Genomic DNA, 15896 nt, shown 5'->3' with positions numbered 1-15896 from the left:
TTTCTGCTTACATGGTCGTTTCATTGCTTTCGAGATCAACTTCTTTTCGATATATACAACTTATATACACATTGTTTAAATACATGCCATGCTTTCCCAGAAAGGACCGCCTTTATAAATACAAGCAAAAAGGCATAATATATATATGTGTGTACATTGTATTTATTGTTCTTTATGTAAAACTAAAAGAAAGGCTCACTCAATGCCTTGTTCTTTTTCTATTATCTTCAAACTGATTGTTGTATCTCTTGACACCACGTTCATCATCTTTCCATTCTGGTTTATACTCTGCCTCTGGTTCCTCAATCACCATGCGATCACGTACTGGTTGTCCTTGGAAACCACCTACTCTGGCTATCACCAGATTATCTTTCTCTTCTGCACTTAGTTCAGCCAAAGGTATAATCGAATCACCACGATCGTAGTTGAAGTGTTTCTTGGGACCAAACCCAAATCCCCAATTGACCTTTACAGGCATGCCTTCAACCATGAGCCCTGCTCCATCGTATTTGGCTGCTTCTGTGGCTGCTCGAGTAGTAAATTTGAGAAATGCATTGTGTCTGCCTTTTAATTTTTTTGATACCTAACAGAAATTATAGTGAGTATATTGTATATGATACACGCATATATACTCACAATCACACTAGCTATCTCTCCATATTTGGCAAATAAGCGTGCCACATCTTCTCTTTCATAGTGATCAGGAATAGGACCAACAAATAATGTACGTGTCAGGACTATATAAAAAGAGAGGCATAAGAAAGTGTTTTACCTTTATATTTCTTTATGTACCTCGAATACAACCAGGTGGTAAACTGGTATCACTCATTGGTTGTGCTCCTTTATATTGTATCTGTTGTAGTGGCTGCTGCTGCTGTTGCTGTTGTTGCTGATAATACTGATACTGCTGTTGATAGTATTGCTGATATTGTTGTTGATATAACTGCTGGTTCATTTGTTGATATATGGGAGCGTTATTAATATTATTATTGTTGTTATTGTTGGCTGTCTGAGTCATTTGGCGATGGAGCCAAGGTTCTTGAGCAGATGAATTAGCAGTAATGGTAGATGTAGTATGTGTAGTATGAGGAGTAACAGTAACAGGAGACGTAGTAGTAGTAGTAGTAGTTTTATTAGCGATATTATCTGTGTCATTACCCCATCTTGACTTCTTTTCTGTTCTTCCAACATTCGCAAGTGGCACAGAGGGTCCTTGGGGTGGTGGCCAAACGCTTGGTTTTATTTTAGACTCACTAGCAGCTAGTCGAGGGTCAAGGCGAACTTGGGCTGGTGTGTTGGTGACTGGTGCTTGTACTTGGGCTGAAGTTGAAGCTGGTGTTGGTGTAGTGACCAGACTGCCCAAAAGTTTAGCCAAAGCAGGAGGAAGTGATAGATCCTTGTTTACTTGCTGTGTGACAGGTGCAGCAGTTGTTGTTACAGTAGTAGTAGTACTAGTGTTGGCTATTGGTGTAGTATAGCTGCCATTGCTACTATCACTGCTAGTACTACTGTTGCTAATACTACTACTATTGTTATTATTACTTGTTAAACCGGGAATATTCAAGTTGCCAATGTTACTAAGTGTTGCCAATAGAGCAGCTGTATCAACAGGTGGAGACACTATTATTATCAAGAGTGATAATTTATAATAAAAGAAGTGTGTTTTAATACCAATCCAAACGATATATAAACTCTTAAGAAAATTCAAAAAGTGGGTATTTTTAAAGCTTCTTTTTATATAAAATTGTGTTTGATAATAACCTTTGTCCTGCTTACTTTGTTTTAAAAATGAATCCTTTACATACTGAACTACTTCCTTTGGATAAATGCTTCCTTGTTCCCAAAAATCCAGTGTCTTTTTCACCTTATCCTATTGACATTTATAAGCAAAAAAAGAAAAGATATAAAATATGATCTTACCTTATCTTTGGTTGAGCATGACTCAAAGCATCCGATAAGTGAGTCATCCTTCAAGACGATAGCAAACCGCTTAAGGTATCCTTCTGCTTCAAAGCTTCCTTTTTCATTATTCTCTTCTCTTCTCCTCAGCTGTTTATGGACTGCACGCGAAATGGCGTCAATTACATACAAACCTGCCAAGCGATAATCAGGTGGAGCACTTTCAATGAATTTCGTAATGCATTGTACAATGTAATTGTGATGCTAAACATGTGTGGGCCCAATCATGTATAATATGTGTAACTAGTTTACTTACCTTTGGGTGAGAAGTTGCTAATTGTTGAAGTGAAGTAATTTTAGATGCTGATACTGGTAATTTACTATCTAAAATTGACTTGAGTTCCTTGTCAAAGAAGGTTCGATCCCAATTATCTGTCATTGTCTAAAGAAGTAAAAAAAAAAAAAGGAAGGAAGGAAAAAAAAAAAAACCTTTTAACAGCCCGCACCTTCAACAGTTACCCATATAGATGTATTTGCGTCACACGCAAATTTCCGTTTTAATAGAGTACACATACACACTTTGTTATGTATTGTATTATATGTAATTTACATCAACAGTGATTGTAGCATGGCGAGATAGAAAAAGAGCAAAGGAACAAAGAAAAGAAAGGGGGAGGATTTCTATTAAAAGAAAACTTGTATTTTTAAATCAGTATCAAGTCTAATAGTGTCACTTGTTACATGCAATCAAATGAACTAGTATCCTTTGTCTTTCTCTCTTTCTTTGTTTTGTCCTCTCCATCTCCTTCTTTTAGGTATGATGGGCGGTCATTTAAAATCAAAGATTCTGTGGCTTATCAATAACCAGGGGACTCGAGGTTCATTTTGGATACACACACATCTTTCTCTCTAGTCAACAAAATATATAAAATGCAGGCATTTCGATCACTCTTGCGACCATTGACTGCTCCCATCAATCCTTTAAAGCCCTTCTTGTCTACAGCTACAGCATTTAACCGGGGTATATTGGGTCAATTAAAACCTGTCAGCAATATACAAAGTGCTCACATGGCCACTCTCAACCAAGTCATTCGTAAATGTCGCAAGTCCAAGCCCAAGTTGAGCAAGACACCTGCCTTGGACAGCTGTTATCAACGCAAAGGCGTGTGTAATAAAGTCTATACCACCAAACCTAAAAAGCCCAACTCAGCTCAACGTAAGGTCGCTCGTGTGAAGTTGACAAATGGAAAGGTCGTTACTGCCTATATTCCTGGTGAAGGACATAATTTGCAAGAACACTCTGTCGTTCTCGTTCGTGGTGGTCGTGTACCAGATCTTCCAGGTGTTCGTTACCATCTTGTTCGTGGTGCTTTAGATCTTCAAGGTGTTGCTACAAGAACAACAAGTAGATCTAAATACGGAAGTAAGGATGAATGTTTATTATCCATTTCAACTACTAAGCTCATTTTATATTATAGCCAAAAAGCCAAGCAAGAACAACTAATCTTTATGTACTCTTTTAGAAAGAATTCTGTAAAAAGAAACAATCACATTGTATTCAGGCCATGTGTAAAGTCAATAAATTGTATACAAATGCCATTCACCAAAAAAAAAAAGAATCATGTATACTTTTTGTCATTGATAGTAGCTTTATGCTGGAAGAATGTAGCTGAACCTCCCACTTGAATTCAATAAAATCAGCTGGAGGGTAAAAAGGCACTAAGATATAGTCTTCTTTTTTTTTTTTTTCTTCAATGCCTCATAATGTCTTTTCTTTTTTCACTTAAACAGAACTGTAGTAAAGAAATTAAACATATTTATTATAATTTGGATATTTCACCAGTAAACATATATATATATTTTATATACACACAAATGAAAAGAAAAACTCTAGTATATAAACAAGATGGTGGCCAAGACAGACACAAATGCTAAACTAACCACAGGCTTGACAGCATCAGCTCTACTGGCTAATGCGTTCATGACATCTGTATCCAAGAAACCAAAGCCAGAGAAACTCATATTGACGGTGGGTACAGTGACCAAAACCAACTTGTTGGTTCGATTGGAAGCAGGCGAATTGGGGCCCCAGATCCAATCGTTCGTTTGGTACTGTGGAGTGCCTGCCAAGTTTTGAGCATTGAGGCTGCTGATGAGCCCTGTGGCATCTGTTAAATTAACGGTGTTTTGATATTCAAGACGACCCTCGGTGTTATTTCCGATAGATATACCATAGGTTATGTTTGTTTTGATCTGTTGAGCGACATCGACGGGCGTAGTTGTGTTGACATCAAACACAACAGGTACATCAATGTGTGTTGACAGGAGCTGTGCAACGGCTACACGTGCGGTTGGGCTGCTGCGATTGGCAGGGAATCCATTCAGGGCAAAATCATATTCCAGCGAATTGGGTTGCATCACAATGGGTGCTGTATTGTTCAGCTGCAGGTTGCTTGCTCTCCAAGTGATCTTTACAGAAAATTGAGTTCCATTGTTGTTGTTATAGGTGGCGTTAGCTAATGTGGTTGTTTGCAAATAGAATTGACTCGAGTTAGTGGGTACAGTAATGTTGGATACCATCAATGACTGCCATTGCAGGTTTTGAAGAGAACTACTGGATAAAATAGGCTCATTGCTGTCATAGAATCCATTCTGGTTAAGGTCGTCAAATTCGATAACATGAGAGAACTGCAATCGATAGGTGAAATCAGCTGTAGGAGCACTGGTGTCTGAAGTGGCAAAGAAGGCATGGTCAACCATGGGGAATTGATTGTTGGTACTAATGTTGAATGAGATGTGATAATTTTCGTCGTTTTTGCCGGTGAATGCTGTTCCGTTGATAACGACGTTAGGTGTGTTACTGCCTTGCTCTGTCAATTGTGGTGCATAGTAGTAGCCGTTTTGTTGGTTGTATCGGTGATATGCCGCATGATATCCCATGAAAAGGAAAGGTGGCATTATAGCAAAATAAAGTAATCCTGGATTGTAGAAGCCATAATAACCGTATCTGGAGACTGGTGAGTATCCGCTTGTGTAGGCTGGAGGATAGTTTGTATAGGTTGCTAGAAAAAAGTAAAGTTATAATGCGCTTCATACTACCATGGCAAATTTTCAATCTTACTTCGCTTATCTGTATAACTGTATGGAGGAGGAGAGTTAAAGGAACCTGAACCTCCTCTGTTAGAGACACTATTTGGAGTACCTATATATCATGACATATTTATAAATATTTATTCAATATGTATCAATAGACGACATTACCAGCACTTCCTCCAAATCCGCCTGTTCCACCCGTACCTCCACCTGTTCTAGCTCCACCTCCACCAACACTTCCACCACCACCGCCTCCTCCACCTCCTCCTCCACCTCCTCGACCTCCACCGCCGCCTCCTTTAGCCAAGACAGCTAAAGAAAGATTAGTATTGGTAATAGTAATTCCATAGTAACTATAGTTACCTATAGCACAATAGAGTAATAAAATCGATGTGTGCAAAGCAAACTTCATTGTTCAATTGTATACGTAATAATAAGAGAAACAAGAGAAAAAAAGGAAACAATAGAAAATGGGAAAAGTTTATATATTTTTTGGTATGTTTGTGTAACATACTGCGCTAAGCATATTGCTAAGCTACATGATCGTATGAACAGAGGGCTAAGTTTAGTACAATGCTTTTGTGCATGTTGGAAACTAAGTAAATGATGATCGGAAAGAAGCGCCTTCTTGGTTGTATAAACATCAATCAAGAAAAATGAAGTATTTTTTTTTTGCAAGAGACTTTCAGTAATAGCTGATTGTGCACTCTCTGACATTTGAACTCAACTTGCTTGTTATTGAAAACAGGTGGTAACTTCTTGTAATTTACAGAGTCAATGCAGGAGCGACATTTCCAAAGACACCCGCAGCAGCACGTTCAAATTCTTTGGCATAATAAAAGGGTGTAAAGCTGCCAAAGAGTTTGGAAGAGTGATTCGGTCAATCACTAGTGCTGTGTGCAGATGGCTAAATACTTGCACTACAAAGAAATCCAAGTATAATCATATAGTGAATAAATAAATTTACTATTTAATGTGTCCCTTCCAATATCCTCTTGGTTGAAACTTGCCATTCGCTTGGAAGCATACAATTGGATGGTCATTCATTTGAGCGGAATTCTTCGACAATAAAGGAAATGCTTGCTTTTACTGCTATCGTCAGGTTCCACCTTGTCATAACCCAAGGAGAGGCCTATTATCAGCTGTACAATGTCATCAGGTCAACTTTGGGGCACCGTTTTCTCCATTATGTTGGGCCACTGCAACAGAAGTTCCTTGTTGACATCTGCAAATATTGATGCAAGCAGAGGTTTGTATTCAAATTTGTTGTTAAAAAAAAAGCTGTTAAGTCAATGATCTGTAAAGTAGTTTGTTTATTAAAAGAAAAGAGTATTGTTAAAATAAGAAATGTGTGCGTTTTATAGGGGGATAGAATCTATGGCTGCTATTATATTTAATGTCGCCAGCATGACCATTTATGCTACTACTGCTGTCAATTTTATTCTCATTATGATGCGATAGAGGAATATAAAGTAAAGTGTATGCTCTACTATAAAATTATGCTTCTGCGACTCCGTAAGGTGGCACGAAGGATAGCTTTTAAGATGCTTAGCGCTATAAATATGGTGCATTCATGCAGCAACCAAAGACGGAACGTTACATTCAAGGGTTTAGAATTCGTTTTGATGAGGCAAACAGGCCGTATTACATGATGTATCTGCTTTATTCGGTATGATTAGCGTATTATTTGCTTAGAAAGGTACTTTAACCAGATATTGTTCAAATCCATGGCATAATCTAATTTTTCACGGTTAGATAAACCAAGCATATATACTCACTACATTTACCTATTTTTCTATTGAAAATATCTATTCTAGTTTGCGCATCAAACCTTGCAGATATTTTATTGACGATATCTAAAGAGATTGAGCTCATGTCATAATTCATTATTCATATAGTCATTACCTTGCAACTCTGGATTTTCCCATTTGAAACTAGATGTGCCTAAAAATCCATCATTTGCACTGGCATAAGCTCTTGATCGAATAAACAAGAATTCAGATAGCCATTGATTATAATCAGTGGATTTTGATGTGCCTGTGGAAAGCGCGACGTGACAGCTATGTTCTAAGGATTGGATACTCTTGTCCAGACTGATTTCCATGCTTTTTATTTTGGCAATTCGTCCTAGACCATAAGAAAAGGCCAGCTTGGACAAGTGAATGCCCAAAGGATTTAATATGGCAACATCTCCTTTCAAGTCGGTTATTCTAAATCATATCTATTAGTTTTTGACTACGGAATGACTTGTGTTCCCTATTTACTCGTCTTCATCTACTGTATAATCTATCGTTTCCTTTGCCTCTTCTATAACAGCATTTGGTTCTCTTTTTTTCTCACTTTTGGTGACATAAAGACTTGAGAACTTTGTTTCCTGAGATGGCTGCATCCCCCAACAAGCAAATGATCCATTTGAGAATACAAATATGTCTCCTCCTTGTTCTTGATCGACAATATGAAGCGCGTCCTTTGCATTGATCTCGCTTGTTATTCTAAATTCTCGCTGATTTGTCACTGTGAGTTCATATCGGAGTTTATCCATGTAATAAGCATCCGCTGTATTGTATGCATTACAGATTTGTGTCTAAAGAAAGATAAAGGTACATGGTTAATAGAAATAAAGGATGGATTTACATTGGGGTTGTATTCTTGAGGTAAAGGCGTATTCGTTATTTCTGCATCAATTTCCATGACACGTCGAAGTAAGTCCTGTAATGCCCCAGCATTTTTTTCAACGCCTAAGTGTCTAAAGGTAGAGTAACTCTAGACATAAAGTGTCAAAATATCAAATTATGGCCTTTTTATGAATATCCTCTATATTTTTATACACAAGAAGGCTTAATGATCTAAGTTTTTATTTCTATATTTTTACGTACTACTCTTGTTCCAATAAAGATGGAACATCCTTTAGTCAACAATGACATGACCTACAAAAAAAAGTACTAAAGGAAAGGGAAAGGGGAGAGGAAAGATGTATGACTAAAAAGGAAATTGTGACTTGAGAATTTTCGTTAGTGCTTTGCTTCCTTGTTTCTTTTTTTAAAATTGCTTTATTTATTACTAATGACATCAGTAAGACAACCAAAGAAGAGAATCATTAGACGTGGTGGAGCTGAACAAGAAGATGCTTCCAATTTGAAGCTGGGAGAAGGTGTGAGAAAAAAAAAGACTTAGTAAAAAGATCCAATAGATTAAACGTATAATTTATAGAATTTGATAATGCACAATGTTTATATCTATCAGAGGTTCGAGTAATTTTAGATGCACAAGATAATAAAGGCATAGAAGTACAGAATAGAGCAACAACAAAGTAAATAATGCCATACTAGCACTATCTTTAACTCATCAATAAATCATAGTGCTGTTTTAGCGAAAACATTAGAATATGTACGTAACTTTGGCAGATATAATACCATGGAAGCTGTTCGTGAAGTTAGACAGTAAGTCTCTATAATAAACTAAAGAGGGCTGACTATTCAATGACAAAAAGGATTATGGCCAAAGATTCACTGACACAATTCGAAGTTGCACAAATGGCTAATTTATGTTGTGAGGAAGCTGAAGAAGCCAAGGCACTTATTCCAAGGTATTGCAGAGGATATTTAATGGAAAGCATGTACTCACATAATAATAGTATATCAACAAAATATGATGATGACGAGCTTCAAGAAGTATTAAATCAAATGCAACAGATCAGAAAGTTCCAAGGTTAAAAAAGTATTTGGATAGCTTGTTTGTAAACTTTATTAAATGTGGAAAAAGAAGAAAGGAAAGGGATTTCAGATTTTTCTAACTAGAAGACTAATGAATAAAAACAACGCATTAAATCCAGGGGTATTGTTAGTCATTTGAAAGACTTTCAGTGCCGTGTTTTAATTTGTAAACAAAAATATCATATATATTTAATTCACTGTTCACATCGCGATTCCACACAGTATCACAATAACTGCGGCAACCTCTTCTATTGTTGGCGGGTTGTGAGTGTATATATCGCCTCCTTCAATCAAACGTATTCTCATCAATGGGCCGATGATAATATATGGTGCATTGGTTTCTGTTGGATCATTACCATCACTAATAATGTTACTGCTCTCATGGTAGCTCAATACTCATACACATGGCGATATACACGTGTAAAGGGGTTACATTGGGCAAGCATAGCTGAAAGCTCTCTAATGATCTCAGAATCAAGATTGTCATCTCTCTCCGAGCGTCTTTCAGGTGCATATAATGGGTCGTAGATATAAAGCTGAGCAGATGAGGGGCTCGAACCATCATTAGCGGGTAGCAAAGGGCCTTGGAAGTGATAAATTTCACCATGAATCTGAAATGCATGAAGGCCACCTTTGTTGTTTTCATTATTCGTTCGTTCCTCGGCAGGGGCAATATCGCAGCCCAACGAAGTAAAGGCAAAGGCAACGTTGTATTGGCGAAGGTTGTCCTTAAAGTGACAGCCTTGAGTGTCTGTACGTTCGAGCATGCCCTTCAAGTACTGAGGCAGGTCAGGCAAGAGTTGCAACTGGACTGATCCCCGCTTGCAGCATAATTCCCAGCTAGGGTTTCTTGACAAAGATATCTCTTGCCTTTCATCAATCCAGTGCAGGGCATGGCAATGGGGGTATTCCTTGTTTATGCGTCCAAGGTTCAAAGGATGAAGGCGGGGTAACTGAGAGATATATGCAGCAGGGTCTGCTCTGGGTCTGCCTCTGGGCCTGATAGAGACTTCGTTTCCTTCGCCTCGCTGAGTTCGACGTTTGCGATGTGTAGCTGCAACTTGTTCTCTGAATGTCTGGCAAGTACCATATGTTGAGTCAACTCGCAAAGGTGAATGGCAAGATGAGTAGTTGATAGTAAGAGCGGCAACGGTATTGTTGTTCAGTACTATTGCAAGATCAAGCGTTAGTGAGTAGATTCTAGTGCAACGTTTTTAAGAAAGTGCTTATTTTTGCCTGTATCTGAAGGTTATTATTACTGAAGGCGCAACACACTATTTCCAGAAAATGTCGCGCTGGCTTGTCTAAATTGTACTACAAGACTGTATGAATAAGAAAAATAAGAAAAAAGAGTAAGGAACAATAGTGGCAGTAAAACATGTGTGCTCACAGCGTCGCGTGTTCGGTCCGTACAGATGATAAAAAACAGTCCTTTTCTTTATTACTTTGTTCTAAATATCTAATAAATGTCCTATGCTTATGTATTATGACTTAATTTTTTTCTTGTAGATTTCTTTGGTTTGTTTGTATGATACAGATGTAATATTTCTTCTGAGCTTAATCCTTTTTCCCAAACATGAATATCGCGGAAAGTTGCTTCCAAATTTACGCTATTGTCCCAAGGGCTTTGATACTTGTCATTCAGAGGCTCAATAGATCCAAACCATATTCCCCTAACTATACTTCCTATCTCCCTTGGATAATTCCAATTAGCCTTACTAACCACAACGTGCCCATCCATGTAAAGTGCAATGGCCGGTATGCTTTGGTTGGTCGAGACTGGATGAATAGTGAGGGTATAATGATGATATTCTCTATCTAATCCAAAGGGCGAGGGGCGCAGTTGTAGACCAGCTATACCATCCCATTTCCACTTTTCGTTTCGTTTTATGGCCTTGATCGATATGGATTCTGCATTTCTCTTGAGTTGATGCGTATAAGCACAGATACGTCCGTGATCTGTCTGGATGACCATAGCCATCCTACCGCTTCCTGGATTGCTTACGGCAGTTTTCATCCACCAGCTAACAGTGATGGTCTGAGCCGAAGTCTTAGTGGGCATGCCTAAGAAGATATAGCTTGTGTCTCCAGAGAGGTAGACACCATCATTCACATACACCGCATTTCTCATAATCCCTGCTAGATGATTACCCGAGTCGTCTTCTGCTGGTAGCGGATTTATTCCTTTTCTCGCTTTATTCGTGGGTTCCTTTAGTGGCCAATGCCCCACCAAGCCATCTGCTCTCTTGGTATGGCGCAAGATACGGCAACTATTGGGCCTAGGGTCTGGCTTTCCGTCCAATAAGAACGGCCTCAGTCGACAATAAAGGCTGTTATCGATCTCCATTATCACTTTTTCGTTCACATCCTTCATCAAGTTCTTGTTGGCTGCTGATTCCCAAATATGTGTGCCCAAATTTGCTGAAAAATCATAACTTTTCTCGAGAAAGAGTGTGCGCAATCCAGCACTATCCCACAGTGGCCAAAAGTAAGAAGTATAATTCAAGACGGTGACCTCGTTAGGGAAAAAGGGGGCAAGCTTCCCGGGCAGGACGACCGAGTGATAATTCCAATCAGAGCTATCAAAGGTGGCATAGGTAGCGTACCATCTTTGAATGAATCTAGAATGAGGTCTTGCCATGATCATGGCATTGCACAATCCCACGGAACCATCTGTTCATATATAAGTATATATAACATCATAAGATTTTTTTCATCACAACTTACCTACACCTTCCTGTGCCATAATAAATTCCTTGTTTAATAAATGATCAATCGGCTTTAAAGAGATCAGATCGAGATCAACATAGATACCTCCATACTTTTCAAGGACCTCTAAACGAACGACGTCTGCTCGATGTGCGTAATGGCTCACCGGTCGATCAAACACTTTTTGAACCAAGGGCACTTTGTTCAGTGTCAGCATAGGCCGAGCTCGTTCAAAGTTGTCGCCAACAGGTAAATGATGGTAGTGAAACATGATCTTTTCTGGTTTCAGTACGTCGTGTGCTGATTTGATGGCGAGATAGTGTATCAGGTCCAATGTTGGTTCAGGATCTCGTAGGCCATAAACAAAGTGAACAATCTTGGGGATGCGATGACCCATGGGTGTAAGTGATGCTTCTTGGGCAAGTGTCAGTTCTTTAAAATGCCCTGATGAAGGTGGTGGTAACCGCACTTCCAGTGAGCCACTCTTGGCATGTTGTATTGGGCGATCTTTGGTGGATGATAAACGAGAAAGATAAAAGAACAAGATGAGGAAAAAGATGATCAGTGGCCATCTTTTTCTGAATCTAAGCCGAGAGAAGGAATAGTTGTTTCTTTTATGAAAAGGTAAAGGATGTCTAGGTTTAAACATGATCCATTATATTTTTACAAAGAAAAAAAAAAAGAGAGACGCATAAAAGGCATTTTTATTTTTACAAGCTAGATATTTCTGTATTTCTGATTGTACTACCCGCTAAATCATTCCCGTGCATTTGGTTGCAGCATTTAGAAATTATGGAATTTTGATCCAACCGTACACCTTTGAGATTTACTTTATCTTTATTATAGAACGATTGACAAACTTGCTTTCAAAATGGGAGGAATAACTATCTAGTATATATGCCCCTTTGTTATAGGGCAATTGACTTTAGAAGGATAAACTTGACCAAATATAGGATGTGCCACAACATGTTGTTTTACTCAGTCTTTCCCAGTTAAACGGAAATAGAGTCTGATCCAGAAAAATACTCTCTCAGTAGACATATACGTATGACGAGGTCATTTACCAAATACGGGTCAAAACATACCCTATTGACCTGAATATTTCCTTTAAACAGATACTCATTTTGGCCAAGATATCAAGGGGACTCCTTTCTCTTGTAATATTAAGTAACTCGAAAAAGAGAGAAATCTTGTATAATAGAGGAAATACATGTGTCTTTATAAAAGCATTTATTATAATCAAAAGCGATATCTTCTTTTTTTTTACATTTTGGCCCCCATAAAAGAGCCAACCTTTGTAGCTTGACGAACACCTAAATCTAACATAATTTCTAAAGATATGTGTGTTAATAACATGTGTATCCACTCATAAACAACTATATTACCTTCTGAGCCACCAGGGATAGCAAATGCTCTTACTTCACGATACAACCGTTCCACTTTTTCGCCTTGGCCGCCACGGGTATAAGCCAAACCTCCAAAGATCTGAGCTGCTTCACGTGCACAGAATTCAAACGTACGTGTTGACTGGGCCTTACAAAGAGCAATGGGGCCACCCAAACGAACAGGCTGTAATTCAGGAGGCATCTTCTTGGCTTGATAAATAAGGGACTCGAGCCATGCATGAGTTGCCTCTACCTTACGAATCATATTGGCCAACTTATTACGGATCACAGGGTGGTCAATGAGTCGTTTGCCAAAGGTCTTTCGCTTGTGAGCATACTTCATGGCTTCTTCTATACAGCATCGAGCAAAACGGTTGGCTTGAATGACGATACCGATACGCTCCGCATTAAAGTTATGCATGATGTATTTGAACCCCTTGTTTTCTTTACCAATCAAGTTTTCCTTGGGTACCTTGACATCTTCAAAGGTGATATAGGCTGTACCTGAAGGCCAGACACCGGAGCACTTCATCTGGCGTGTGGTCACACCAGGCATGTCACGTTCAATCAAAAGGAAGGAGATACCGTTGAATCCTTGTTCACCTGTACGACAGGCAACAGTGAAATAGTCGGCAAAGGTACCGTTAGTAATCCACTTCTTTTCACCATTGACCAAGTAGTGGTCTCCCATATCCTTAGCTTCCGTCTGAAGATTGGCTACATCAGAGCCACCGGAAGGCTCGGTGATGGCTAAACAGATATGTTTTGTACCAGACAAGCAATCACGAACGACTTTGTCCTTCAAATACTTGGAGCCAAAGTGCATCACAGGAGGGAGACCGATACCGAGACCACCGAGTAAGCCCCAAGTAACCTAATAAAAACAAAATGTCAAGAAAGGGGTAACCATGAAGGCAAAATTCCACTTACACCACCAGATCCACAACGAGACATTTCATCAGCGACAATTAAAGCGTGGAAAGGATCAAACTCTTCATATGAAATACCACCTGGTAATCCATAAGGAATATATTCTTTTTCAACACGACCCACAGAGGCGGCAAGGATACCAGCTCTTGCAGCCTTGACGTAAATCTCTCGAGGCATCTGTTTGGCTTCATCCCATTCGTGAGTATAAGGCATAATTTCACGCTCGACAAAGTCACGCATGAATTGACGTACTTTGCGATGAGAGTCGTTATAGTAGGGGCTATACCAATCTTGGTACCACATAGGATCGCCAAAGGGGACCATGTCACCAAAGACTTCACCGACTTGAAGAGGATTGGTCGTTGGTATGTCTTCCTGTTCTTCTGATTCAGTACCGATTTCACCAATCATGTACTGAGAGGCGATCTTTGTGAGAACGGAAGGGTTGTGGAATGCGTCAAATTGCTTAGTAGCATCTGTACCAGCTGCTTTCAAAAGCACCTTCTTGCCTCCTGGATGGTCGTCCAAGAACTTTGAAATATCATACACCTTGTCATGAACGATGATCCAACTATAAAATAAATAAGATATTTGCTGGTGATGCTTTTTGGGTATATATTTTACCAATCATCTGTTTGACTGTGCTTAGCGACTTCCTCAACGGTAAACTTCTTGGACATGGGATTAATGTAAGTAGAGAAGAAAAGAAAATAGTGGAAATAATGAAATGCAGTCCTTTTAAATCAAGCATTCGTTGTGATGTGAGTACTTCACGTGAAAAAAAAAAGTTAGGGTTTACATACGAACAATTTTACCATATTAAGATAGCCTTACAAACGTGAGGGAGGGGGTATGTATAGGAGGCTTGTATTATACATATAGAGAATGACGAAAGCAAGAGGTTAGTCAAGCTGATAAAATACGGTCTTTACTTACTCAAACAGACTCAAAAACTAGGTGAATATCATTCAAAAAGAGGAGGTTGGAACTAGAAGAAAAAAATCATGCAATTAAATCATATGAAAAATTTGTACAGCCAAAAATTGGGCTTTCTTCTTTGCACAGAGAATGAACTGACCAATGAAAAGAATAGATACCCAAATAGATCTCAATAACACATACAGCCTTTATTTGGATGGAATGACATGTACACCTTGTTCATCTTGTCATTTGATCAAATGGCCAAACACAAATTTACCCCGCATTTTTATTTTTACTTTAAATTCAGACGTTTTTGGTTCTTTTTTGGACAAAACAACATAACAATTGTACTTTTTACTTTTTGATACACTTTAAGCTGGTGGATGTATATAATGGCTTGTATCAAGTTGGGCAAAAATAATCTTCCAGTTCAACTTTAGCCTTTAGTGGGCGACTAAGGTCGTGGTGTACCAAACTACTAGAAGGAAAGGTGTCTGTGTACCATCACAACAGTTGTTGTAACATATTGCAAAACTTCCTTTTAATATTGAGCTATCCACGCTTTTTAAGATACTTGTGGCCTCTACAAGCATACGTTTCATTGAACAAGCATTGACCGTTCTTATTTCTTTCATTTCCTCCAAACTGAAGGGCTCCATCTAGCTCGCGCCTTCCGTATCCACGATAAACGAATGGGGCGGGGTGCTCAAAGTTACACTTTTCAACCATATTGAGTATTTGCAGATCTACAAGCTTCCCCGTGGAGCATTTTTCACATCTTCATCTTGTCTATTTGCTGATAATGATCGACAACCTTTTTCTGTTTGTCCCCTGCTGATTTGGTTATTACAGAAAAGACGCGTTTCCTTTAATCAAATCAAGAAAGCTAATTTTTGAGAATGTTTCTCCTTTGGATTATAAAAAATCATGAGAGAATGTATGGCTGCTGATTATATACAATGTCATCAATACCATCGTTTGGTGTACGATAAATAAATAAAGAGTAGAAGGTGTATATCAAACACGTCGATCGTTAATACTTTTGAAGAAAATTAACTTTATGAGCTATTGCTCCGTCCATGACCCTATTCTAATTGCGTTTGTGATATAGTCACAACAGCAGAGAAGAAATACAAATGTACGCAGACGAACCTCTTTTAACAAACATACATCATCTTATATGCAGTCAGGATTATCTGTGGTCAATGAGAGTTGTGCATGACGCGTTGCATGATAATAAAGTGCA

General features: G+C 38.7%; 8 protein-coding genes across 8 annotated transcripts; 2 read left to right on the top strand and 6 right to left on the bottom strand.

Moving 5' to 3' along the window:
- Nucleotides 1-124: 124 nt before the first annotated feature.
- Nucleotides 125-2612, bottom strand: RHIMIDRAFT_126525 (uncharacterized protein). Its single transcript, XM_023605478.1, has 5 exons — nucleotides 2216-2612; nucleotides 1921-2163; nucleotides 793-1870; nucleotides 637-737; nucleotides 125-583 (listed from the first exon to the last, which is right to left on the bottom strand). Exons 1-5 carry the CDS (start codon nucleotides 2336-2338, stop codon nucleotides 200-202), a joined length of 1929 nt encoding a protein of 642 aa, XP_023466637.1. The 5' UTR covers nucleotides 2339-2612; the 3' UTR covers nucleotides 125-199.
- Nucleotides 2613-2649: 37 nt separating this feature from the next.
- Nucleotides 2650-3619, top strand: RHIMIDRAFT_280893 (ribosomal protein S12). Its single transcript, XM_023612952.1, has 2 exons — nucleotides 2650-3322; nucleotides 3378-3619. The coding sequence occupies exons 1-2, from the start codon at nucleotides 2830-2832 to the stop codon at nucleotides 3401-3403; spliced, it is 519 nt and encodes a 172-aa protein (XP_023466636.1). The 5' UTR covers nucleotides 2650-2829; the 3' UTR covers nucleotides 3404-3619.
- Nucleotides 3620-3735: 116 nt separating this feature from the next.
- On the bottom strand, nucleotides 3736-5314 carry RHIMIDRAFT_280891 (uncharacterized protein). The gene has a single exon (XM_023612951.1). The coding sequence runs from the start codon at nucleotides 4855-4857 to the stop codon at nucleotides 3790-3792; it is 1068 nt and encodes a 355-aa protein (XP_023466635.1). The 5' UTR covers nucleotides 4858-5314; the 3' UTR covers nucleotides 3736-3789.
- Nucleotides 5315-6275: 961 nt separating this feature from the next.
- RHIMIDRAFT_280885 (uncharacterized protein) lies at nucleotides 6276-7919 on the bottom strand. The gene is made up of 5 exons (XM_023612950.1): nucleotides 7869-7919; nucleotides 7257-7806; nucleotides 6898-7202; nucleotides 6780-6848; nucleotides 6276-6729 (listed from the first exon to the last, which is right to left on the bottom strand). The coding sequence occupies exons 2-5, from the start codon at nucleotides 7532-7534 to the stop codon at nucleotides 6668-6670; spliced, it is 714 nt and encodes a 237-aa protein (XP_023466634.1). The 5' UTR covers nucleotides 7535-7806; nucleotides 7869-7919; the 3' UTR covers nucleotides 6276-6667.
- A 39-nt stretch (nucleotides 7920-7958) lies between these two features.
- Nucleotides 7959-8925, top strand: RHIMIDRAFT_280883 (uncharacterized protein). The gene is made up of 5 exons (XM_023612949.1): nucleotides 7959-8143; nucleotides 8203-8302; nucleotides 8352-8432; nucleotides 8483-8578; nucleotides 8627-8925. The coding sequence occupies exons 1-5, from the start codon at nucleotides 8056-8058 to the stop codon at nucleotides 8703-8705; spliced, it is 444 nt and encodes a 147-aa protein (XP_023466633.1). The 5' UTR covers nucleotides 7959-8055; the 3' UTR covers nucleotides 8706-8925.
- Nucleotides 8926-9094: 169 nt separating this feature from the next.
- Nucleotides 9095-9472, bottom strand: RHIMIDRAFT_251027 (uncharacterized protein; the record flags this gene model as incomplete). Its single annotated transcript, XM_023610785.1, has 1 exon — nucleotides 9095-9472. The coding sequence occupies one exon, from the start codon at nucleotides 9470-9472 to the stop codon at nucleotides 9095-9097; it is 378 nt and encodes a 125-aa protein (XP_023466632.1).
- A 553-nt stretch (nucleotides 9473-10025) lies between these two features.
- On the bottom strand, nucleotides 10026-12105 carry RHIMIDRAFT_280878 (uncharacterized protein). Its single transcript, XM_023612948.1, has 2 exons — nucleotides 11433-12105; nucleotides 10026-11378 (listed from the first exon to the last, which is right to left on the bottom strand). Exons 1-2 carry the CDS (start codon nucleotides 11809-11811, stop codon nucleotides 10183-10185), a joined length of 1575 nt encoding a protein of 524 aa, XP_023466631.1. The 5' UTR covers nucleotides 11812-12105; the 3' UTR covers nucleotides 10026-10182.
- A 506-nt stretch (nucleotides 12106-12611) lies between these two features.
- Nucleotides 12612-14724, bottom strand: RHIMIDRAFT_214692 (acyl-CoA dehydrogenase NM domain-like protein). Its single transcript, XM_023607272.1, has 5 exons — nucleotides 14533-14724; nucleotides 14354-14464; nucleotides 13730-14300; nucleotides 12800-13673; nucleotides 12612-12745 (listed from the first exon to the last, which is right to left on the bottom strand). The coding sequence occupies exons 2-5, from the start codon at nucleotides 14407-14409 to the stop codon at nucleotides 12678-12680; spliced, it is 1569 nt and encodes a 522-aa protein (XP_023466630.1). The 5' UTR covers nucleotides 14410-14464; nucleotides 14533-14724; the 3' UTR covers nucleotides 12612-12677.
- Between the last annotated feature and the right edge of the window lie 1172 nt (nucleotides 14725-15896).

This window comes from Rhizopus microsporus (assembly GCF_002708625.1).
Source record: "Rhizopus microsporus ATCC 52813 unplaced genomic scaffold scaffold_7, whole genome shotgun sequence".
Classification (NCBI taxonomy): Eukaryota; Fungi; Mucoromycota; class Mucoromycetes; order Mucorales; family Rhizopodaceae; genus Rhizopus; species Rhizopus microsporus.
This window is presented reverse-complemented; position numbering and strand designations above follow the sequence as displayed.